We start from the raw sequence: 27486 nt of genomic DNA, 5'->3' as shown, positions 1-27486 counted from the left end.
GTTTGTGTGATTCTTGTAATATGTATCTCAAAAAGAATCAGTCTACAATTATTTGAAAATTCTAAAGCTGGCGTTGTTTTTAGAACTGAAAATTATCATTTACAAACTCCGTTGCCAAGTTGCCGTTGATAGTAGCTTTTGCCGTATTTAAAGGGATTGTGGAAGAAAAGTGGAGGATTCAAGTTGTTGACTACAAAATTTACCATTTTGGACACATTTTAAGTTTCTTGTTGTCGAAATAAGTCTACACATACTAAGAAAAGAAGGCAAAATGTTGACCCGCTCACCCGCTCTATCTCAATTGGGATGATTTTTTTTAATCGTCGTAAGCCAAAGGGGTGTAGCTTAACTGCAAAATCCTTATTTCTTGTTCTCGAGAAATTAAAAACATGTTCTTGAGTATCGTGTTGTTCAAAGAATACTATGTATAAAGAAAAAAATAAAGCCAAAGATTAGGCCCCACCCATATCCATCCCAAGCTCAATTGCGATGAATTTTTCATTCGTTGTCAGATCGAGAGGCGGGGTTTAATTCCATATTTATATAAGAATTTACAATTTTAAATATTATATATTATTATATATTATATTTTGCCTTTTTTTATAAATATACATTGTATTCTTTTACCAACACGATGCTCAAAAACATGTTTTTAATTTCGTGTGAAGAAATAAGTATTTGGCAGTTAAGCTTGGTTAACAGAAAATAGACAAAAAGCATCACAATTTTTGATTTAATATGTGTAAACTTCTTTTCACAACATGAAACTTAAAACATGTACATAGTCTGGCATAGTTTCGATAAAAAAAATTGATGAATAAAATTTAACACAGACTTGAACAAATTGGTTTGATTTTTACACGAATAAAATTCTAGGGTACTTTTAAAACTTAATAGATCGATGTCGTCGACATTTGATTTTAATGGAAACCCTAGTTTTTTTAAATATTCTAAAAGAGGAAAACACCATATTCTAATAATATAAAACTTTAAAAAATAATATAACAGTTTAAAATTTAACTAAAGTGCTCCAGGTTACAAAAAAAAAAATGATCCTGAACAATTTAACGTCAGAAACGGAAGTAAAACTCTTCAGGTATGTACACTATGAATCTCACAAATTATTGAACGCACTTCCGTCCGTATTCGTATAGCTCCATTTTATTTTTTTATATTTTTTTTAGAAAATAAATACATTTATATTATTTTATATCTCCTCGCCCTTTAAAAATAAATCAAAAACTAAAGTGTATATTAAAAATAACAGATGTCAAAACTTTGAATTGAAAAAGCTTCGACATTTATTTCAAGGGCGGTGGTAAGCTATGAGGCAAATTTGGAAAACAATAATTGTCAACGTAAACGCCCGGCCTTGAGGTTTGTAACACCTATGGTTTAGTTCGCAATGTCCGCGCCCTGGATTTATTACAGAATTTACTCCACTGGTGCACTTCACACCACAGTAATGAATACGTTAGTGATCTCGCCGACAATTTAATTCACATCTTCTGGGATAACGATCATTCGAGAGTTGACACAATTCCACGAGTAACGATGTAGAATAAAAAATACCGCTTCGATAATTTTTTCCTTTACTCTTTTTATTTGCTAAGTTCTCATTTAAAATAAAACATACAGAAAAAAAGTAAAAGGCAGTTTTACAAATTAAGCGCTGGTTTTAATGTCGTTAATTTACTTCCTAGACGTAAGCTATATTAGCTAGTACTATACTAAACGACTCCACTTAACAAATAGCTAATTTCATGCTTCTCGATGTTTCATAAGTGTATTTTTTTCGCCTTCTGTCTGCCGTCTGTTGGCAACTTTATTAGATAAATAATTTCCGAAACCATTGGACAGATTGCTACAAAATTTTCGACATTTTTTTATAGCAAAGTTATAATCAAATTAAACAGATCAGCAGTTTCTTTAACTGAGATTTTCAACACTTTAGTGCAAACTAGAAATTGTCACCTGTCAACCTGTCTTCGGTTTAATTCGAATTGAGAACTGTGATAGTAGGTAGTCCCTGAAACGGAAGAAAAGGCAGTCACGTCACGTCCTAATTAGTGTTGCGCATCCATCAAAATTAAATTAAATTAAATTATTATAACCTCTAAGATTACGTCTTTTTATAATTAATTTAATAAACCTTATTTAAAATGCCATTGTCATCCTATTTATGACTTAGGTAATATTCTGTCATTTCATTACTTTTGATGTTGTTCATTAGCCGTGTCTGAGAAAAATGATGTTTAAAACAAAAAGTTTTAAGGAGTATCACAAAGACAGTTCAATTAGTTTCATTGAAATTTTTGCAACATAATGAAATTATCTCAAGAAATAAAAATTAATTAAAATATAATGTCTTCCAAAAAATGGATGACGTCATTTTTTTTTAACATTAAAGTGTAGTGACTTCCAAACGAGTCACTTTTTATATGATTTATTATTCTTTGATTACCGATGCCTATAATCCAAAATCTAAAAACTAAATGAAGCTATTTACACCGAACCCTTAGATTTTAAAACACAAACAATTCCGAAATCCATCGTATTTTAAGGGTGATGGAATTTCGGTCTCACTACATTTACACATTTTTTTTAATTTTATTTTTCATTTGACATTATTCTCTTGGTAGTGTTGGTAGCGTAATGCACTCAAAATAAATATAGAAAAATGCCTAAAACAGAAGGACGAAAATTTAACAAACTTGCCCAAAGAGCTAAAATTAATTTTCACGAAAGTAACAATTTTAATTACGTTTTATATATGTTTTAAAAGAGAACAAAAAACTAAGTAAGTATAATCGCGAAAAGAGCAAATTTATGTTCGTTATTATTAGTAATGAAAAAGCGTCGCATTAGTAGGATTTTTTTGCCAGAGACTTAAAAAATAATCTGATTATAAAGAAATACTAAACGAAACAGAAATGTCTGATTCACTAAATGGTAGAATTTCGATTTTCTGAAAAAAAAAACGAAATATAGATGTACGAAACTTAGTCTGTCACCGTAATTCACTGTATTTGTAGGTTTTATACTTTTATAATAAGTAGTATAAATATACAGAATGTCCCATTCCTAATACTCAACCGTAAAATAGACACTTTTTTCAAAACATAAATTTAATTTGAACAATAAATTGCAAATAGGGCGCTTGAAAACATCTCTTGAATAATAAATACATTTCTCGCCTGTGCGTATCGATTTCGTTTTTCCCGCAATAAACCACATTTTTTCATCACCTATAGTTTTTTCTTTGTTTGTGTGCGCAATATGAATTTATTATTAACGCACGACTGCAGACCAACACTACCCAAGTGCCCCAAAAGTAGACATTGGTCATTACTTTTTGGCCATGACGCGTACCTCAACAGTGCATTTAAACGACTAACGTAAGAGTCATGGCCAATTAGAGCAGAAGTTTAAAAATCATCCGATAGTACCGATGTCTGTGATGACATCTGCGCATGGGGGTTTCTTTCATTTCAAGTTTGTAGGAAACTCATAAATTTAAAAATCTTTTAAATTTTGAAGAACAGAATTAATTAATGTAATCTAAGATTGCAATTTTTTTACTTGCTGTATTTTAATTTAGACTTTATCTAGTATATAAGGATACATTTACTAAATAAAGCTAAAATAGGTACTAGGAGACCTTGGCCAAGTTAAAGAGAAATGAAAAAAATCTGAATTAGTAGTAATGTCATAATATGTAACATGCTGTTGGATTTTGCGACAATATATATTATTTTACGATGGCTTTCACATAAAAACATTTTTTAACAAATATTGGTATGAAAACGTTCCATTTTTTAATAACTAAGCAAAATATTTATTTGTATTTGTAAATTCTTATTATTTGATTCAATAGAAGTCCATATTAAATTTTCTGATACGGTCCTGTTTATTCAACGTAGGCAAGCGCGTGGTAACAAAGTATGACTGGTTGCGTCGTGCGTCACATCCACAGGTTAATACATCATGCCCAGTTGAAGAAGAGGCTTCGGCCCAATCGAGGGTGAAAATCCTGCAATTCTTTGACTTATTTTTCCGTCAAATTTTTTACTGACAACCCTCAATTTCGGCAAGACGATGAAAGCTTATATCCACCCTTACATAATGTAGAGAAAAGGTGAGATTTTTGTTGTTTTAAATTGTTGCACTTCACACACGTTTCCAATAAATATTTGAACATTTGAAATTTTTTGCAACTTTTTCGCGCTTTAGACAATCATACCTCACCATAATTTTAACGCCTTAACAAAACGTTACGTTTGTAGAGTGATTTTATGTAAATCAATAGCATTTTTTCTTCATTAAGTTAATGATTGCATTTACGTACCCTCTGTATAGACGTGAGTGCGTGGCACTTACGATTCTAATCGGAAATGACCTAATTGTCGCTGAAATATTATAATATGTTTTGTGGAAGTGGTCAATTTTCTAATTAATATCGCGATGATAAATAAATACACTTTACTTGGATAGGTTCGATATTAAAAAAGTATTATCTGATCATCGTTTCCGCCGATAAAAAATTAATAAAAGGCGCAATATCGACACAGGAGCTTATAGAACCTAACACTGCTTTCCGCACCTTGAGACTCACAGATATTTCACAAGTCGAATAAAATACAAACGAACCGTTTTTATAAGAAAATGTGAAATGTGTTAATACTTTTTAGTGAAAAATGGCCCTGACTACACGAGGGCTACTTCGTCTCTTTCTGTTTCTTGGAGGGTACATTATTTTTTTAGTACTAGGAGCTACGGTTTTCTCAGCAATAGAAAGTCCAGAAGAACTCCAAAAAGTACAAGACTTGAGAAAATTAAGGGCTGACTTTCTCAAAAATCATCCAAGCGTTACAGGTAAGTTCTTGCTCTCTTTATCTGCAATTTATCCAATTCTCAAAGTAGGGGTCGCGTGATCATTTTTAAAGATCTGAAAATTTGTAAAAAATTAAAATAACAAAATACGGAACTTACAAAACGCTGATTTGTAAATACATGTGTAAGAGTCATTTGTTTTTAATTAAATTATTCACAACCCAAGCCTAGAACGTTGAAATTAGCTGAAAATGCGTCGAAGATATGAGTATATAGTTTTCAAGTTATCAGTTGTATGGGGGAAATTTCATGCTGTTTCATGATCATGACTGATGGTAACATCTGCGTTTGTTATTCGTATTTCGAAAATACGTTTATCTATCGCAAATTGAAAGTGTTGATATCATAACTAATAATTAATTATTTTGAATATATTATTTATGCAATTAGAAACGATAAAGTGACAAAAATTAATTCGAGTATTTCACAACTTCGTTAAAAATAAGTGGTGAACTCAACAAGCAATTTTAAAATGTTGGAGGGTCAAGAAAATGGCAAGTGGGGTTGTGAACCCTGTGTTGGAGGGTTACTAGAATTGATTGTGATTAGAAGGTCAGGGATCTTCATCCAGGCGTCATTAATTCAATTCATTATCAAATTTAATACCCACTAAAAATACACATCGCTTGTAAAAATACTTTCTCGTCGAGAAAACGGTTTCGTGACTAAATTTAAAAAACTTATAAGTGCCGGTTGTCGTGAGATACCGTTACTTGCATGGAAATTCGTCTTTTTTGCAAAGGGACTAATTTTAATTATTAGATTTGAGAATCAAAGAAGAGCTGATGAACCCCATAAAGTTCAAATTGCATCATCATCAGACGGTATTCGCAATTTATTTTAAATTGCTTGCCGTAAAATTTTCCGCCTGTTGCTCTGCGACCCAACGATAATAATATCGCGTACTAGTGGATTACTTGACCTAAAGAAGTCCATTATGACTTACATATTATTAGGAAAAGTTTTATTGTTTGTGGCGAAAGTCAACATATTTTTTTATAAAAACTGATAATATACTTTTTAAATAGTTACACATATCAGCATATTTTATTAAGGCGGTTGACAACGTAAGCTGGTTAAAAAAAATTCTTACAAAATTTCTAAGGTTCGCCTGTTCATGTAAGTTTTAAAATTTAAAATATTACTACTCTTTGATTTCTAGTTTCTTGTTATATGTTTTTAATTTTTTTTATATTTTATTTTTTCTTGCGTTTTCAAATTGATTGTTTCAGATTTGTTTTATGTTGTAGAATAAACTAGGATAACAAAGCAAATTAAACCTTTATTTTTGTGCAAATAAACTTTTTCTCTTATTGTTTTTACAAAATTTATGTCGATATCACACTCCTTCGCAATGCTATTAAAGTTATAACACCCGGTTGTTATGGGGAACATAAAAACTTTAGATCTGTAAAATGAATAACAGAAGGTTACCTATACGAGTATGAGTGCACTCTCGTGATACATTAAAATTAAGATACCCCCATAGTTCAGAAGAGTAGTTATGTTATCTTTTATTGTCTATTAATCTCATTCATGTTGAGTTTCCATGTCTCGGTCTTCGTTAGTTTATCTGAAGTCTTTATACAGAATTTTTTTTATATATCATTAGAAAAAACTAATTCTTCCTGTAAATTAGGAGTATTACGTATTTTTTGTTTTTAGTATATTTTTATTATTGTTGACTTTTATTCGTTTGCATGTAATGTATCAAAAAATATGAGAAGTTTAGTGTAAATAACTACCTATCCGTTAAAGCTGTACTAGAAACCAACAGCGTGTGTCTTTGTGGAATATTTGACGATAATTCGCTTGTATTTTTGTTGTGGGGCTTTGTCATGAAGCACTGTTGAATTCAGGATTATATAACAATTGAAGCGATAATGCAGAACGCTATGTGCCTATACAACGTCTCCTTAACTTGCTTCTGAAGTTGTAGCACGTTGGCGGTTAATTCTCCATTAAACCTCCCTTTATTATGTCAATTTGGTTAGCAGCACTTTTTGCCCGAACGTTTAGCAGGCAGAGAGGTTTATAAGTTTTGTTAATCTTTTGACCTTTCTTCGGTTTTTCCGACACTATAAGTTTTGCGATTTCCTGATACTCGAAAACCTCTTTGCATATTAAGTTTTTTTTTTATTTGTAGTCCAAACGTAAGTCCCCTCGTTTTATTGATTTTATGCTATCTACTACTTTCTTTTCGAAGCTTTTCTACGTAAATTCTTACATTTCTTCTTAAATTTGATTTTCTCGCAACAGAAAACATTCCTAGACAATTCTCTTCATTGATTGTCGCTTCCTGTAAGGTTGTTATAATATTTTTCATTGTCGATCACCCTATATCCTTATCATTTGTGTGCAAAGTTCTATTTTATGCATTTTCTTTGGTCCTCCGGAGAATGTATATTCAGTAATTTGAATACTAATGGTATTTGTATTCGTCAAAAATGCTGAACAGGTCAATTTGTATTTCTAATTACGTTTTTTATACGTTGTTGTATCTAAGTATTTATAACGTCATCCCTTTTTGAACTATGACGACATATGTGTTTTTTTTAAATAGAACCCACACATAATTACAAGGGTTTTTGAAATGATTACACTTTTATGCTCCATTTAAATGGTTTCAAAACTGTAGTCGAAGATTATTTAGACCGAACTTCCCTCGCTTCTGAAGTACAAGCGAACAAATACAGCTTCTTCAAAAAATGATAAAAATAAATTTTTCGAATTTAACTTTTCTATAAGACCTATTATACCTTTAAGTTAAAATAAAAATATTTGTACAAGTACAAGTGAAGAAGCATGCTATGCGTGTATTTCAAATGAGTTTTTTCATAACAAAATTTTGTAATGACTTTATCAACATTTTATCGAGGACACGTACATGAATTTGAATAGGCGCAGTGTAATACTAATAATAACAACACTGTATACACAGATTTTCGGGAAAATGGAGTGTCTAATAAAAATCTACGCAGAGGCAAAAGACGACAGACAGATAGACGGAAACAGAAGACCTAGGTTTTCTTACTCTTGAGGTCATGAAACGTCGAGAAAATATGAAAGTGGCCATTCGTCGGATGCACCCTATGGCAATATGTACTTCCGTAGCTTATGCTCGGCAAGTAAAAGTGAGTATGACGTGATAACTCAAAAGTAGATGACGTCATGAACAAGTGAAGAAACTTAAAAAAGCGCTTAATTAGAAGTAAAAATTGAGCTTTTTTACTGTTTCGACAATTACCATTATTAGATTCCCAATTACTAAATTTAATATTATTATTATTATTATTATTATGAATTTAATAATAAGTAATGTTCACACTGTATACTCACTCCGTTAATCGACAGGAGTTTTGTGTGTTGTATACTTGGGTTACTGTTTAGCGATTTCTTCCGAAGAGTTTTCTTTATTTTCCGTTCTTACGCTTGTTTTAGCCACAAATCAGTTTTCTGTCGAAATTAATGAAATTTGAGCTACAATTTAGAGCTTGTTGTTTGCATTATCGACTAGCTTTTACCTACAGAAACGCTTGATTTTGTGAAAAAGAGGCGATTGGTGCTAGTTTTTGTGGTCTCGTGGCTGTAGATTCAACAGAATCGTTCAAAAACAAAGAAAATGTTAATTTTTATTAACTTTGTCGTATTTCCTAGCGATTCGACCACGTAAAGACTGAGAAAAGCAGAAAAAGAATTCATACTGTAAATAGAAAGTAGTTTTCTATCGAAATTTATTATATTAGAGCTCTAGCAGCTATCGACACCTTTGAATTTACAAAAAAGAGGCGATTTGTGCTCATTAATGTTTCTCTTGTATTTTTGAAACGTATGGCTGCTATGGTAGTCAGCTAGTCAAGATCAAAAATCTCCTAATTTTGCTGCGAACTTTTCGGCACTGAAAATCGTGTTTACATGAAAAAATCTTATGTATGGAAGGTAGGTATTTAGTATTTATCCTTTAAAATACATGCCAGTCTTCACTAAATCTCCATTCTTGTTTGCCCCACAGTTGAGTCACCGCTTAAGAGGAGTCCCTATGTTTGGGCCATAGGATTTTCAACACATTTTTTAACAAACTTATTGTTACGAAATTTTAAATATAACCTGTCCAAAACTTATGCTATATAACACAACAGTTTTTTAAAAAACAGTTTATCATCTTCTTTTTAGTATTTTGGTGAAATTTTTCATTTTTAAAATTCAATATTTCGGTTATTTATGGAAATTTCAGAACACGGTTTTTGCCACTGTTTTCACCTTACAGAACTCTAGACACGGCCCAAGAAATATTATCGACTTTTTTTTCAGTTTTTGTCGAAAAAATTAGTGTACCTCATTTCCAACAAAAAATGTCGATAATATTTCTTGGATAGCGTCTATCTAAAGATACCACATTCTGAAAACACATTAAACACCCACAGGAGAAAAACGTGAGGACTGGCCTTAATGGTGCATCTATTCTGGTATTGATTAAATATTCTGGTCACTGATACTTAAATCTTAGACAAAAAACTAAATATTTCTGTCCCATTTACTGATTTTGATTATATTGATCATCATTGACGTATAAAATTTGGATTTGAACTCCACGTTATCAAAGAGCTTTAAACTTAGCCAAACACTATACTTTTACAGATAAAGGTTTTATGAATTTTTGAAAGTTCAAAAAAATTCTCGCCTCATTATGAAAATAACTTAATCTTCAGTTACCGTCAGGTGTACCATAAAACTTTTCACTAAAAAAATAAGACCCATTATTTATTAAACTTGCCACATAATCAAATTCTGGTAAAGGGCCTGTTTATTGACCTTTTAATACAACATCGACAAATTGAGTAAGGGTCGTAATGTAAGGTGGTTTGACCCTTTTAGCTGCCGTAGATTTAATAGCGGATTAGGAAGTGAATTTATTACACCATTTTAGATGTCAGTCTTAATACCTACATCCAAGCTGCACAGTATATTGTTAATTTAATGACAATTAAACAAAAGGTAATACCCATTAAGTTGTTAATTGAGGTTAATGACGGTAATGAAATTTCCTGTAATAAACAACCAGAAGCTTATTTAAGAACAGTATGTAATTAACTTCAGATAATTTTGGGAGGATACTGAAAACATTGATTAAAATTTTCGGATAATTCCGCTATATAGGTACTTTAAAATTGATGAAATAATTTTAGAAGATTGGCAGTGTCCGTTTTACCAATTTTCATCTGTTTATTTGAGAAATAGTGTTAAAAAGTTGCACCTTCAGACATCATCTTGATATAAATAATAACTTGCAGCAATATTCTCTAACAGTCTTTGGGAAAATTGGATCTGACGTTGTAACTTATGTGGGAGAGAACTTCATATTTTTAGTCCTTAACTCTGTGATTTGTGTTTACTCTAGATTTCTTTTAAAACATGTTGTAACATTTTGGGTTTGGGTACTATGATCGTAATTGTTAAAATATTTAAACGTAACATTACAGAAAGCAATAAACGAAGGTGCAGTCATGACTTCGAATTTTTATTTTTTTTAAAAGGTCGTCACTTTTTGCTGGACAGTTCATGCGCCATATTATTGTTATGGTCTTCCTCTGTAACTTGCAAACTCGTTTTAAATCTGGATTACTGACCGTGAACTAGGATCGCGTAAGAGAGACAGCTATAAAAGAGATAAACTAAAATATACTGTTTTGAATATCTAATGAGTAATGACACAATTTGACGAAATTTCGCAGTAAGTAGCTAGTCCTACAGTTATAAATATCGGTTACGTGAATTAAAAAGAGAACCTTATTCTGAAACTACAGAAGAGCATCCAGTTGGCCAAAACTTAGATCTTGATGAACAATATTTATATCTAATAACCATTACTAGTACCCTCTCTCTCTCAGATAAACTGAGAATTGTTGTGAAAAAAATCGTAGTTCTATAGTTATAGTATCACAGCTAACGTAAAAAATAAGCTTATATTAAAATTTGATAGAAATAGTCTTTTTAAGAAAGTTAAAGAAAAAAAATTTCGTCCCTTACAGAAATTACAGATCTCATTTTATTTTCAGTTGTCGAATTTATTTTCCATGGCTGTGACTAAGTATTTTTGACAGTTATTTGAAATGAAGTGCCCCATATAACACAAGACTAAGGTTGGTACTCCGTAATCCCTCGTATGCATGCTACATTTTCAGAATTAAATAACAATTATATCCCTGTGTATAAGCATAAAATTATATTAAATTATGTTTTTTGAGAGTAATAAATATTCCATAAAAATATTTACTTCGCATTTCTAAGAAAGTCGTCATAAACACTTTTAAAAAAAGAGCAAACAACAAATTTCTAATAAATTTTCATTAATTACAGCTATAGAAACAAAAACAAATTGCGCATTGCAACCCACCAGCTGCGACATTTCATTCTACCTCTTATTTATCACGTGTTTAGTCATAGGTCAAACAAAGTACAGTTCATTAATTTATTATAAATCGTGTCGAGCATAGTAACAAAATTTGTTTATCATAAGGTCAATGAAATGGTGATAAGAACAGGGTAGGGGGGTTTGTTGTTGATAATTCTATGTAATTCGATGACCCCAGCAAACTATCGCCTGATTGATATTAGGTACACTAGGTAAACAAAATCTTGAAGAAGTCATAAAAGCACCAAAACGTATTCTTTCATCTTAGTATTTACTCAAGACGTCCACATCGCCACGAGAAATTTCTAGACGTGCAATGCAATAACCGGTGCATGACAAATATACGTGTTTATACGGCTCATACAAAACCGACGTTTCAAAAGCTCAAGATCTCCGAACCTGTTTTGCATATGTATTTCATGTGGTGTAGGAAAAGATGAGCTTTTGAGTATCTCTCGCGTTCGGAGTAATTCTTTGATGTGTGATGTGGGGGGAACTGTTTAGTTCAAGTGACAGAGTAAATTCATTTCGCCAGGAGTGTTTTAATTGGATTCACGTGTCATTCTTAACGGTTTTTCATTTACACCCCATAAAATCTATCTATAGTTATTACTCAAACTTGTTTTTGACCTCATGTGTTTGCCAATACTTTATTCGTCACGGGTCGGATGTTGTGATGAATGTTGATTATTCGTTTATCAAAAGTTCACGTCCTGAAATTGTCCCATTATTTCCATTAGACGGCAATCGAATTTGGTCGTGGTAAATACTTTTCGGCAATTTTTCGCTTTCGAACACTCGAATGGGGAATAGCAAATTTAGCAGCTAATGGATGAGGGGATTTTTCGATTGTGTGGCCTCTCTTTTATGAATTGATGCAGAGATAAAGCTTTTAGGATGTGATCAAGTAAAATAGAGCTTTGGAAGAGAAAATAAAACTGAAGTATACTAGAACTTTGAAAATCGATTAAGGAACTTCAAATATATTTTTTACACCTATTAAGAAAGCCTGTGAAAACTGACGGTCACTTTGTATTGTGTATTTTTACTCTTCAAGCGGTTGCTGAAGTTGTAGTGCCATTATTTTAAACAATGATTATGACTTTTGTACTGATGACAACGAAGTGACGAATTTGTTTTCAAATATTTTTAAAGTTACAGTTTTCATGTGGATTAATTACTAATTGTTAAGATGTTGCCAAACCATTTTTTTTAGTAATATGCATAAATCCTTACATTATTTTATAGATTCACAATTGTTTTCCTATATCAAAACAGTAAGATATTTAACATTTACACTTTAAAGTTTAAAATGAAATGATAGTCCAAATATATTGGGAATATATTTTCAATCAGCACAAAGGCACCTGTTTCAGTTTAGTACATATTCGCACTCATTGACTTCTGGATATACTAACACAAATATGTGTTCTTTTATACATACATATTTCATATAATAATGATTGTTATCAAATTTGTCAGGAAGTGACTATGTGCTTTTTTTTCAAACAGAACAGCTTATATTTTTGAATTAATATTTTCAGCTGAAAATAAAGAAAAGATGTATTTAAATTCAACGGTACTTAATGATAATAAATCAGTCAAGCAAATCTTCGTAAAAGTCTCCGACAGCTTCTAAATACAGGGTGATTTTTGAATTTCTGCTCTAGTTGCCCATGACGTCAGCCGTTTCAATTTCACTGTACTGAATATTTTCAGTTAAGAATAAGACTACGAGTAACAAATTAATTGCTGCTAGAATATATGACGTTATTTACAGTGCTGCTTAATTACAATAGGCCTGTAAAGTATGAGCAGGAAAAATTATATAATTTAAGATATTAACACGATACACGATTACTACTCCAGATTACTCCAGTATAGGCAGGGAATGTTCTTGTTTCTGTCTTATCATGCCTTTTTAAGAACAGCTTACGGTATTTAGAAACATTAAAAAATTAATTACATTTATGTTAGACACCATTTTTTGGATCTAGCTAATTTTAGATCTACAGCGTAAGCACAGGACTTCGTAGTATAGCATAACTATAAATATTAATAATTAAAGAAATCATTTGGTTTTGGGTAGGATGAAGTTCATTAAGTATATATTTGTAAATATATGTCTACGTAGCTACGGCAACGTTAGAATTTCATATTACATATAAAACTGTTTCTATAATCAGCATTCATCATTAAAACCTACCAGTATATTCAGCATTATTCTAATACTATTCTGTCTGAATAATTTTGACAATCCATGGCGCGTGTTGATATTCCTCAGATTAAAATTTCATATGTAGCAGTTGGTGCGATAAATTACGTATGAAATATGGGTTTTTTGCAATTTTTATAGCTGTTTCATTACCCTGTTTATTCCAAGAAAGCTGCGTATTAGTGTACATTCCCTTGATACGTCTGCTCCAGGATTAGATTTCGGTGTGAATACGTTAGATTTATTTTTGTTTAAATTTTACATTAAACCAATCTTCTTGAGCTCAATGTATCATCTCTTTTTTTATTATTAATATTATCAGTAGATTTGATTCGATGTATTTATCACAGTATCATCTGCACATAAATAGTGGCTTTTATGGTTAAAAAATTGTAGAAAAGTCGCACATAAAAGCAGAAAATAAAACTGATCCTAATACAGACCCTGGAAGAGTTCTAAGTGTAAGCAAGAGATTTCCTAAAAAAGTTAATGCTTTAGAATAAATAATTTTATTCTAACTAACTGAACCCTATCGTTTAAATAAGACAAACACAAATCGCGAAAATAAGTTGCAAAAATGTCCTTGTATAACTATTTTGTATTAATAAAATTAGTAAGTGGTGGAAAAATCTTACAAATTTCTTTAACATGAAACATAATATTATTTCAAGGATTTCAAAAAGACTGTGAATTTCTATTTGAATTAACTGTTTATTTAACCATACTATTCCATAGCAGACAAGAAAAATTACTAAAATGAATATTTTGAGCCTTAACAACCTTAACTATATTTTACATATTAGGAATTCAATATTAACAATTTGCTAGAACAAAATCTATATTATCATGTTACTACTACTAATTTCATTGAAAATAATCTGTCTAATTAGGAAGTAACAAAAGTTCCTCATAGTTTTCCAATATATGCTCGTTTTTCGACGTTTTTAAGTTAGACCAAAAATAACTTCAATTATTCCCGAGATAGAATGTTGCTGAAAATTTATTAAAAAACTTCGTAAAAGAAAGCTTGGATTCTTTATGGCCAACGGAAATAAGTAAAAATATCAGATTGTTGAGAAAACTTTTTCACAATTAAACGACATGTTGGCAAATGGAAAATTTATATGGTTATGACAGTCTACAAAGAATATTAAGAATTATGCGCTTTGAAATGGTAAATTTTTGTTTGATTCTTATAAATACAATCACGAATTAAGGAAGAAAGTAAATAGGTGAGAAAAATGAATCACTTTTTGTGTTTCCGTTACAAGTAACTTTCATCGTTAATGTGTTCCTGTACTTACGATTTGATTAATCCCCTCCTACTCTTAGCTTTGCATAAGAGTTAATTATAAAAAATCTTTCAAGTGAGTGGTTTATCGCAGAATTTGAAAAAACCAAAAGAAAATAGCAATCCAAATCAGCTACACAAAGGAACTTATTTCACACTAGTTTTGTCGAATTACTCTGTCAAGAAAACAATCAACTAATAATTTTAAAGTACCAAACATAATAAGAATGACCTGAAAAATAATGAAAATTGTTTCTGGAATTTGTAACAAACGGTTAATTCAAATTCACAAACAACAGTTTTTTTCATGAAAAGCGAAATTACCATAAAAACTGGCTCATATGTTTATATGTTAATTGGTGAAAAGACGTTTGATTTCAAAATTGACAAAGGTGTCAGCAGAAAAGACTGACCAAATAATAGTTGTACAAGCTGACGGATAAATTTGTGAGCAGCAGCTAATAAAATTTACTAGGTGCTCAAATACTCAGTCAACACAACTTTATTGGTACAAATGAAGAAAAATTTATAAGAACGGCAGTAAAAATCGCAGTTTTATAGCATCTGTAGTCTTCATGTTAGAGCAGCTTAGACTTGTGTGATGCGGGGCCGATTTGATTACCACTCATTATGATACAATTTTTCTTGCTGTCTCATCATTATGTAAAGACGGTCGATTTGTTCAAAATAAATTCATCGTTTGAAAAAAAATTACTCTGAATTATCGTACAATGGAGAAAATGGTAAGGATATCCCGATATCATCGTTGCCGAGGGATATTTACGACGGTTTCCCTTTGTGGATTTCCTTAGACTTGAGAAAAAGCTATGATTTGCGCACTTTGAGTTTTACTCCAAGAATCGTACCTTTCGAAAATTTGTGCAATAAAAATGGATATTCATCGTTTTAAAAGCTTTTATGATCATAAAACTTGAATTCTACTCAACATTTCGATCGGCTTTTGTTGAATATAAAGATCGAAATTAAGCTGAAAAAAATATATTTAAGTTTATATATGAACAAGAAAATTAGTAGACTGTATTTTGAAAGTTTACAGGATTTACCTAACTGTCCGCCCCCTTCGCGCTTAGAAAAATATCAATCAACAAATCATCTAACAGCAAGCTTGAAAACCGACAATTATTGCTCTAAACCTGTAGCACTACACTACTAGAGAAAATATGTTCTCTAAATGTTGCCACTTCAACATAAAAGTCGTCGCTTTAATACGGCGTTTTATATTACATTCAGGACCTTCTTGGACGTAAGTGGACATGTTTTTTTTTCTTTTTATTGGCTACCAACATGTTTTTTTAATGCCACATCTTACATGCACGCTGGTCTGCCATAAAGAGATAAATTTTGATTAACTATTTACTATGCCGAAGTTCACTTTAAAACATTTGCAAGATTTCAGGACGTTCTGATTTGCAATTTTAAAGTTGATATTTTACAAATCAAATTTTGTCAGTTTCTAAATTCTACTGAAGATGTAACATTTTTGTACTTGGACGAAACGTATGTTTACCAAAACGATTTTTTCATTCGTCGTTGGGTACATAATTCAGATTAGAAAAGTAATCCCAGTAAAATTAAGAGTGAAGATTGAAAACTGACAATCTTCCATGCAGATTGTCATTTGGGCTTTTGAGATGGATATAACTTTTTACTAATTCGCAAAATAATGATAGACACTACCACAAAACGATGGACGGGACACTTTTTCAAAATTAGGTGGTTAATCAGCTTATTCCTGCTTGTGTGATTGTAATGGAGATTGCACCATACTAGTCAGACCAATTGGACAAACCATCCACATTTTCTAACAGAAAATGTCAAATGCAGTGGTTGGATAATCATAGTATTGAATTTGATCAAGATGTTTCGCAAAAATAACTGTTGCGACTAATCGGAGAAAAAACGATTTTTGACAGACGGGAACGTGGTCATGATGTCCTTAGATTACCCCCGTACCATTATATATGCAAACCTATTGAGATGGTTTGGTTTTTTTTTTAATCCTATTATACAAACACATAACTTTTCGATCTTCATCCAAAAATAAAGTCAAGAATTTATAGCTTGAAGCTCTTTTTAAATGTATTCCAAAAATGGGGGCAAATTTTATTAAAAAGCGTATAGAACTTTTTTTCGGCTAATTGGAGAAAATACATGGGAAATTTGTGTCGTTTGTGAATATACCTCATTTATTATTTCATTGCAGGAATCTGATTCAGAATGAGGATTAGAAGTAGAAAATGATAATACATAAACGCATCTTGTCAGGGGATAGTCGTTTTTTCAAAATTAAAGTACAACAATTAAGATTTACTTTTAAATGGTAGTTAGATTGAGTGATTTTACACCCATTCGTCCTTCAGTTAAAAAAATAATAAAAATTTATCAAATTCTGAATGTTTAATTAATTATTCTCTTTGCCATTTTTATTGAAACAACACCTGTTGATTTTGGTTAAGATTTAGCAATTTGTAACAGCTTTCGGTTGATTACGAACGGCTTTTAGTTAGAAAATTGAATATGAACGTTGCCAAATTTACGATCAACAATAGAAATGGCAAAGATTATATTTAATAGTAATTTTTCTCGAAGATATTTAAGCTGGCAACAATGGTTAGAGTGCTGACACAATCCATAACCTTAAATAAGTGCCACCCCGAGGGTAAGCGAAGGAAGTATTGTAATCGAGTCCGTCGGCCTACTCTCTACTTTTACATTTTCTCGACCTTTCATGAACGTAGATGGTAAAACGCTAACCAAAATTTCTCTAATCATCCTCACCACTAATGCAATAACGTCACTTCAAAATTATACATAGTAAATGGGTTTTAAATTGTATAAAATAATATAGTCCTAAACATGTAGAATTTTTACCCGCAGCGTCCAGATTTTTGGAAAAAAAATCAAAATTATAAAACAACATTTTGCAAATTAATTTTGTATATACTAAACCGAATGCTTTGAAATCCTGCAGATATTTTAGGATTATAGAAAGCATAATAAATTTTTAGTCAAAATATATTTGCTTATCCCCTCCAAAAAATTGATGACGTCAGCTCAAAAATGTGCCGAATAAATCCTATCTAAAATGTACAATATATGATGAGTCTATACTTGTAATTTTTCATTCCATTCATATTTCTTGGATTTGCACATAACAGGTTCACTCAAAAAAATTAATGAATGCGTAAATTTATTTTATTGATTTAATCAGGAACTAAAAAACCCAATGCTTTGAAATCTTGGAGATGTTTTAAAGTTATCATAAGCATGGTAAATTTTTTATCAAAATGTATTCCTCATCCCTCCTAAAAAATTGATGACGTCACCTGAAAATGTTGCTGAATAAATTCTATTTGAAATCTGCAAAGTATGATGAGACAATACTTGTGATTTATTATTCCATTCATATTTTTTGGATTTGCATCTACAGGGTGACAAAAAAATTAATGAAAGTGTCAATTTATTTTACTTATTTAATTAGGAACTACAAAACCGAATGCTTTGAAATCTTGGAGATGTTTTACAGTTATCATAAGCATGATAAATTTTTAATCAAAAAAAAATATTTTCTAATCTCCCCTAAAAAATTGATGACGTCACCCCAAAATTTTGCTGAATATGTTCTATCTACAATGTACAAAATATGATGAGTCTGTACTTGTGATTTATCATTCCATTCTAATTTTTTAGATTTGCTTAATAGGTCGCTCAAAAAAATTAATGAATGAGTGAAATTATTTTATTGATTAAATCAAGAATAGTTCACTCGATTTTCCCGAAAATTTAGAGATACAACACTGTTATTATTAGTTTTACATTGCACCAATCCAATTTGATAGACACAAAATTTTGTAAAGTAAAAACTCGTTTAAAACACAGGCGTAGCACGCTTATTTACATTTACCTACTTTAACATTACAGACGTGCATTTGTTTTGTTGCGCTGACTAGGTTCCGTGATTGTGGTGTAGACAAGTTATAATCAACCAATTGTGAATTACACCATCAAAAATTAAAATAAAATCCAAAGTTTTATATAATAAGCGGAAGTCGAAGCAATAAAAAAGACTGGGCGACCATCGGTATTGTTTGCAGTTTCTCTGTTTGACTGTCATGTGTACAATCTCAACAAGTATTACCGCTTATCTTAAATTAAGAATGCTTATACATACATGATTTTGAGCCGCATCTGCTAATACACGCGGCATACGTGAGTAAACTGTTTCCTTATTTTATTGATTATAAATCAATGTTCAAGACGACCCAATTCATTTTCCCGAAAATTTGGGAATACAGCACTTTTATTTTTAGTATTACACTACATCTGTCCAAACTGATATACGTGTCCTTGCAAAAATGTAATGAAAAAAAAACATAATAAGCATGCAGTCATGTTTCCGACAACGAGGAAAGTACTGTCTAAACTCTTTGACCAATTTTTTTGTAAAACCTTTTCAGGGGCCCCTAATGTCTTTTTTTTGAAGAATGTGAAACCTTGTCGGGGGTTCCAACTGTTTTTTTTTTATGTAAAACCTTCTCAGGGTGCCAAATGTCTTTTTTTGTGAAACCTTCTCGGGGGTCCCAACTGTCTTTTTTTTAAATGTACACCCTTCTCTAGGGCCCCAAATGTCTTTTTTTTTAATGTGAAACCTTCTCGGGGGTAGAAACTGTCCTTTTTTTAAGAAAGGAAACCTTATTTTTTTCTATTACACTGTGACTAGTATCTTCTATATTGTTTTTACTCCATAGAGGTTATCACGACAAAGTAAAATTCCGCAAAATTAAATTTTATAATTTTTCAGAGAAGCAATATTTGTTGGACTGTACTTTAGAAGCGAGGGAAGTTCTGTCGAAATAACTTTTTTTAAGAAACTTTAGCTTACTAATGTTGATTACAAACCAAGTTACTAGATTTCTGTAGCTTGCTGCGGGTTAAAAAGGCCGTAAATATTTAACAAAATTAAAGCTAGCGATTCTTCTAATAACACTCAGTATTACAGTCAATATCGTCAGTTGGATGACTTCGGAGATTACATTTATTACAAAGTACCATACACACTCACAATGATGACAGGAACTTTTAGCCTATCCAGTTGCGAGAATTTTAACGTCAAATAAATAAAGTTGTATTTGATAGTTTTACTTTTTGTCAAGTTTGACAATATGATCTAGTCAAAATGCTATCAGCAAATTAAAAATTCAGAGTAAACTTCCTCTTCATGGTGCGATGCTCTCAAAAAATGCTTTGCCAATATCCTTCTTCCGGATACTTTATCAAGGAGTAAAAATCATCTACAAATCTGTACATAAATCCATCCTTGAAGAAGTAGAGCTGAGCAGAGAAGCAGCCCGAATACGTTATCAAGAAACATCAAACGAGAGCCCCACTGTCGCTGGCGATATATCCCTGTCAGAAGCCATGCAGATCTTAAACATCCGCGAGCTGGATGCCTCTCAAATTGAGGAAAACTTCAAATTCTTGTTTGAATCGAATGAGAAAAGTAACGGAGGTTCTTTTTATCTACAATCGAAAATAGTCCGAGCGAAACAACGTGTCGATGCCGAAATTAAGAAGCAGTTAGACGCTCCTCTTGTTAGGAAATTAAGTTAAAATTATCTTAACTTTATGCAAAATAAATAATTTAGTCATTTGAGGAAAGTTGTATGTTTCTGTTACTCCGTAAAATTCGTTCGGAACGGTGTTGGTTTTCGTCAATTTGATATTAACTTACGGAATCGCGATCGGGATTAATTTAAGTTTCTGATTACTTAATTCTTTGGGAGACATTGACGTCACCGTTTTAATCGGGTAGGGAGGCGAGAAACAATTATTTTAAAATCGATTGGAAATATTCAATTTTCTCGTTTCGTTTTAATCGGATTCCGCCGAAAAATAACAGCGCTTTACTTCATTTTGATCATGAAATATAGGAACTTGGACCGATTCTAGACTGCAAGAACCGAAAGCGTCTTTGCATTATGTACGGTATGCAAATTGCGGAAAAGCGTGTGTAGTTAAATAGCTAAATCTAGATATGTATTACATTTTTATTTAATGTTTTGGCGTCGCGCTGCATTCTTTCTTCAATAAAGGTTTAAAACTGGCTTTCGCAATTATCGACTTCCGAAAGCATTGTTAGCTGTTTGGTATATTATTATTAAACGTGCCCTAAAGAAAGTTTAAGCTTTCTTCTATACTTTCGTAAACAATAAAACAATAACCAGTCATTTTCAGTGATTATTAAGTTGAAGGTCCTAAATATTCATTATGTTATTAAACAATGTTATTAAATTTCACAAATTTTTAAAGGGTTTACAAAGAAAACTAAGGTTTTCTATTGTCTATTACTTTTACTTGGTGTTAAAGCTAAAACGTCGTCAGGAGCAATAAAGTTGATAACCGAAATTACAAAAGAAATCTCTTCAAAATTTTAGTCATGTCGATCACATCAATTTAGGGATTATCTAACGTCAACAAAATCCATTTATTCAACTCCCTTGGAAAATTGATGGACAGTTTGTTGTGACAGTTCAGTATCTTTTAAAAATATCGTGTACATAATATGATAAAACGACTAAGCCAAATTTGTCATAAAAAAATAAATAAAATACGCAAAATTACTTTTTTTTATTATTTTTTGAAGATGTTGTATTTCTCCTAATGTGCTCCAAGGGTGAAGGAAGTTCATTCTAAATAATTTTAGACTAATTTTGCTTTCTTGTAAATATTCTTTAGTTGTAGAAACAGAAATCAATAAGCATGAAAATCCGTTAAACGAAAAAAAACAGAATTTGTGAATTAAATTTGCATATGGAAATAAGTAGATTCCAGTGCGGTCTATTTTTCCAGTCGACTTTTTTTGTCGGAAATGAGATATAAAAAATTGGCTATGTTTCTCCTACGATTTATAAAGTCTTATAAGCTGAAAACAGTGAAGAAAACAGCGTTCCGAAATTACCATAAATAATTGATTTTTAAACGTACGTGATGAAAAATTTTATCAATATTTTAAAAAGAAGATGTGGAAAAAGTTGTGGACAGGTTAGATTTAAAATTTCATAACAATAAATAATGGGGGTATTACATTCTGAAAATGTATTGAAAACCCCGTAGCAGGCAAAGGAAACAATTACTCCTCGTATTCCAGAATGAAAATTCATAATGTGTATTACATATAGTTGCCTTGGGGCCCAAACTGCTAAAGAATAAAGTTTAAACGAGGACTGAGAGACTTTAACAAGAATGAATCTTATTTTTTCTTTGCAAAAGTAGGTGAACCAAGAAATGGTTACATGTTTTCCCTCCCCGTGTTGCGTTGCGACACAGATATACATATTTCCTACGTGTCCCAACAAATTTCAAAAGTCGGCTATTATGATTTTCGTTGTCTTCAGTGTTAATTCATGTCACTGTTACTTTTGCTGTGACTGTCAAAACAATATCATGAACTTTTTTCAGCTACAAAAGGTATTAATATAACACTTCACGTGTAAAATTTAATAATAAGTTATAATTTCAGCATACATATTTTCTCGTCAAGCGTACGTGTAATAGATAAACGCGGTGACTGATGTTTTGTGGAAGCTTTTTTTTCCTGTTTATCGCTGATCTTATGGTGTGACGCTTTTTGTGCATCAAAAACATTCTCAGCATACGAGTACTTGAAAACGAAACTATAGGGTAGATTCGAAAATATACAAAAAATAATTCGACTACCACGTTAACGTCCTAAATTCTCATTTCCATTTTCTTTTTTTTTTAGTTATCAACCTTTTTCTTCAGCTCCGTCAAGTATTCGTTTTGAAAATGTAGAACTAAATAGTATACTCATGGTAATTCATCATTTCTGGCATGCTTATTAATCAGTGTTCTAATCATTAGAATAAGAAAAACCCTAGTTTCATTTTTAAAATATAGAAATAATTAAACTAAATTCAGACACAGAAAACGTTAATGTAAAACATGTTACAATTAAAGCGGACATTTCAGTAAATGTGTGCAACAATAGGAGGCATGTACGTAAGGTTTTTCAGTCAAAGTATTACATGAACATAATCAAAGCGGATTCATAAACGACAGGTATTTTATAAAATTTTGAGATGATTTGATGGGGAAGATCAGACAAATTTGGATCGACGTTTTACCATCTACATGATGTTCCTAAAATACAGCTAAAATTTCCAGAAGTTTCGGAGATTATCTGTCTCATCTCCGACAGACTACAGATAGATGGAAAGGTGAGACCTATTTTTTCATGAGTGATGGAACATCGAGAAAACATGAAATTAGTCGTACATACCTGCTTTATACATAAAATCACACACAAACTATTGCGTTTTATGTTACGTGAATGTATTACATACTTATATAATAATGATTTGAGGTTACCCTGAGGAGTGACTTACGATGATAACGAACACATGCCTAAGTCGCAAAATGTATGGACAGGATAGTAATCCGACTTGACACCATTTTGAGAAGATCTATTTATGAAATTGATGTTTCGACGTTGTAATTTTTCCTCGCTGATAGACAGACGGAACCGGAAGACCGTATTTTCATCCTCTAAAGATCATGAAACGTCCAGAAAAAAAAAACTTTATTTTTCCTTCACATACTTAAGTAATTTCAAGTACGTAAATGACAGTGGGTGCACACTATAGAACTGCACGACAGATGCAAGTCATATTTAAGAAAAAACAAATTAATTTCAATAAATATTGTCGAAAAACAACCCAAAAAAACAATATGTACGAAAATATCCAAAAGTAATTTAAGAAAATATTTGTTTTTTCACAAGGTTATATGAACTGCAGACTGCTACAATTTTGAATGGTTTGAAAACTGATGAAAAAATAGAAAACCTTTTTCTCCTTTATAATTATTACTTACCATATGATCGAAAAAAAAAACTTCTCTAGTAGACCATGCAATTTATTTTAAAATAATGACGTTGGCATTGTAGCTAGTTGACGTTATTTGTGCATTACAGTCAAACATCAAAACATTATTTTAAAAATAATTACGTGGCCTACTATATAAAGGAGTTTTTTCTCTATTATACGGTAGAGTGACCGCTACAAAAAGTAAGACAAATTGATGAGTTTCAAATTTGTGCATTATGAGTTGGTATCACAATTGAAGTTTCTAAAGTGCCAGAATGAGAAGTCAGTAGCGTAGATTATGAACGATATATAAAATATTAACAGTTTGGTTGAGTTATTACCACCAATTTTTGTTTCGTGGAGTTTTGCTGAAACAAATGATAACATTTGAAACTGGAAACATTGTAATAAAATGAATGTTTATTAATCATAAAATTAATTAACAGAAAATTCTGGTTTTAATACTTTATTGTTGCCCCATATACAGCGATAACACCCTCCAGACGTCTTGGCATCGACACAACCGTTCGCGTTACATGTTCGACCGGTATTTCCTGTCAGATAGCTGATATGCTGTCCATCAGTTCTTGCCGCTTTTGTGGTAAAATGTGTTATTAATTTTTTTAACCATTAACCCCCACATATACTCAGTCCGGTGGAGGTCGGGGCTCTTGGCCGACCAAGGCAATGTGCGAACATTATTGTCTTCCAGGGACTCTTGTACTAGATGTACCCTATGAATGAGGCAATTATCTTGCTAGAAAACAAAATTATCACCAAAAACAGGTAACATAGACAGCAGCATTAGTTGCTCTAAAAACTAATGCTTTTAATCGTTCTTCAACAACTAAACACTGATCCATCTCCAAACGATTACCGAAAATCGTCCACTGCGAATAATTTTCCGAACATGTTGTTGATTATACCTTTCACCCACACGAACACATCCGCTACTGCTGGACGACTGAGAAGTCTTTTCTGTAAGAAAGCGATGTTTTCCCAAAAATTATGATTATTAATATACATATTGCCTGGCAAAATGTAATCTATCTCGTTTGTTGGCATCAGTTAGGAAGATTTTATTAGAGGCACATCGATTTTTTAAGTCGGTTTGGCTAATTCTCCTGCAAGCTGTTCTTACTGAACCTTGGAAGTTGCTCGTAACGCAGAAAAAAAAAAGGATTTTCCCTTAGGTAATTAACCAAGCGCAAGTCATCTTCGTGAGTTGTTACTCTGGGCCGCCCTGATCCTATTTTCTTTGGAAAATTTCCATTTGTTCGAATTTGTGTTTTGCTCGCAGCAGAGTATTTTTGTTAACGTGAATTTCTTGGGCTATAATTCTTATAGCAACATCATTTCGTAATCTGGTTAATAATATTGCAGCTTTTTGAAATTCATTTAGCTGAAGTATAGTAGTGCCGGAGGCCGGGAACGACACTGACTTGTTAATAAGTGATGCGCATAAGATGATTGATAAAACCTAAATTTATACGTTACAAATTTTTAAACTTTAAGATTGTTTGTTGCCTGTCAGAACAAAATTTTAAGAGCAGTGCGATACATGCATTTTCAAAAAAACGAACCAATTTTTGAAATAAAAAATAGAATGCGTAACGAGAGTCCATTTTCAACGAAAACTATAACTCGGTGTGCTTTTTAAAATAATGAAATAAACCCATACGCCGCCCCGGTACGACGCCCATGGGTTTTCTAGTATGTGTGGCGATAATGGGTGACTCATCGTCGCTGACAGTGGCCGAACGGCGTTCGCTAAAGAAAAGCCTGTAAGCGGAAGTCGCGATGGGTGCTTCAGAATAAGCCTAGAAGCGGTGACGGCGACTGTTCGAAAAGGACCGCGTGGCTCTTTAAATGGGAACAAGCGTCGGGAGCAGTCAGTGAAGTCCAGAAAATGGGAGAAGTAGAGTCTAGACAAATCCATTCCAGTCGAGTCGAGATTATTCTGTGCATAATCGCTGCGTAATTAGTCGTGTAAATTCGAGTTATGAAGAAATAAATTATTGAGTTTTATCCACGATTCCACGTCGATTTTAAATCACCGAACAACGTAACAATATCAAGGTGATCAAAGTAAACGTTTTTTAATTTTGTATTTATCAAAAATATTGAGATTTTTCTTTGAAGAATGGCCCATGTTTCTGAATATATTTGTCTACCATTTACCTATTCACTATTCTAAAAAACTATTAAATTAACCTAAATACTCACTCACTAAACAGTAAACACTAATCACTAAAAGTTGTATATCTATGTAACTGTTCACTGACAAATCACAAATAATGTATTCGTAAAGCTTTTCCGTCGAGTTGTACAAAATTTTCTTAACCTAGTACCACAATACTTCCTAAACTTTTTTTTTACATTTTAGACTGCTTATTTTTTATTTTCACCTGAAAATACAAAGGAGTGATCACATTAGTAACTAATACAATGACTTCACGGAAAACTTAATAACGACTTCTGCGAAAATTCAGGTAAATACCAAATTTATTATCGTTAAAATATTTGTTTCGTAGGGGTGCATTTATCTAGGCTATTTATCTAGTCACTAATTTCAGTAAATTTGAATTATATTTTTTTTTTATAATGTAAAAATGTCATATTGAGAACAACGTTAGGTTTGTCTAATAAGCGATGCAATGTAATAAGTAAAGTTGTTGTACGGTAATAAATAAAATCTGCATAAAAAGGTAACAACGCAGTGGGTCTAAAGTATTGACAATAATTAATGTGATTTTTAAAATCATATTTTTAAAATGTTGATGTTGAATGAAATTTAATAGAATATTTGAAAAAGTTTGATGTGAGAAAATATAAGTACTAATAATAACAAACTAAGTTTAGATAGTTGAAGAATGTATAAACAAAAAAAAGAGAAATTGGAAATAAACAAGTGCCTAACAAGATAAAGAAAGTTAAACCGCAAAATATCAACGTAAAAATTCTACGAGGAAGAGGCGAATGTAAAAGTCTGTATAGTTTGGCTACTGATGTTTCGAGGTGACTTCACTAATCTCTAATCGTCTTAAGAGCTTTTATACTTACTACTGGCAACTGTAATTGGCAGACCTAACTTTTAAAGCCGCCCACAGGATTACTATAAAAGTATGAACTTCTGTCAAATATTATTTATTACCAAAGTGTTTAATCACACCGAAGGCTAGACAACCCGTTGGGAAGCTATAGACTCCAGTAGGTCGACACACTAACATCTCATTAACACCCAGTTGCTAAGCTTAAGCACATAAGCCAAGCACAATAAATTCTAGACAACTCGATGCGATGGGCTGTACTGATGAGATCCAACAAGATCGAAACTGCAGTCTACAGCTTCCCAACGGGTGGTCTAGCTAGCCTTCGGTGTGATTAAACACTTTGTAAATTTAGAGGAACGCGGCCGTTATCCACGAAAGTGCGACGCCAGTGCAGACAGGTGTAATTCAGCGTCCGGTGGGGCTTTTGTCCGGGAAGTAGCTGTTTCCGTCCACTGATTGGTTTCCCCCAAATAGCCCGAAAGTACAATCTTTCAGCAAGTGGGGGTAAACACGTAGGCCGCCACACTAACATCTCACTAACATTCTTTATTACCCTTCTATTTATGGATAAACACCTGCACAGGAGCATACGGAAGATTACTTATGCAACTAATGCTGTTTTGGTAATTTTTGGAATTTTCTGGAAATAGTGGAAAGTAAAAAGAAACTCGTATAGTACTTACAAGTATATTTATTAACAGCCAAAAGTTTCATCA

At 31.9% G+C, this 27486-nt stretch overlaps 1 protein-coding gene across 1 annotated transcript in view; it reads left to right on the top strand.

Annotated features, from left to right (window-relative positions):
• The first annotated feature begins 3965 nt into the window (after positions 1 to 3965).
• Positions 3966 to 27486, top strand: part of LOC135126753 (potassium channel subfamily K member 1-like) — a 33978-nt gene continuing 10457 nt past the window's right edge. The window contains exons 1-2 of the mRNA XM_064052879.1: positions 3966 to 4138; positions 4692 to 4875. Of these exons, the coding sequence (XP_063908949.1) occupies positions 4698 to 4875 (178 nt within the window). The 5' untranslated portion in view covers positions 3966 to 4138; positions 4692 to 4697. The remainder of the gene's footprint in view (positions 4139 to 4691; positions 4876 to 27486) is intronic.

The sequence above is a fragment of the Zophobas morio genome, unplaced genomic scaffold (genome assembly GCF_036711695.1).
Source record: "Zophobas morio isolate AGI-343-1 ecotype UQ-CSIRO unplaced genomic scaffold, CSIRO_AGI_Zmor_V1 ptg000011l, whole genome shotgun sequence".
Lineage (NCBI taxonomy): Eukaryota > Metazoa > Arthropoda > Insecta > Coleoptera > Tenebrionidae > Zophobas > Zophobas morio.
The sequence above is the reverse complement of the archived record's forward strand: the minus strand, read 5'-3'. Positions and strand labels throughout refer to the sequence as shown.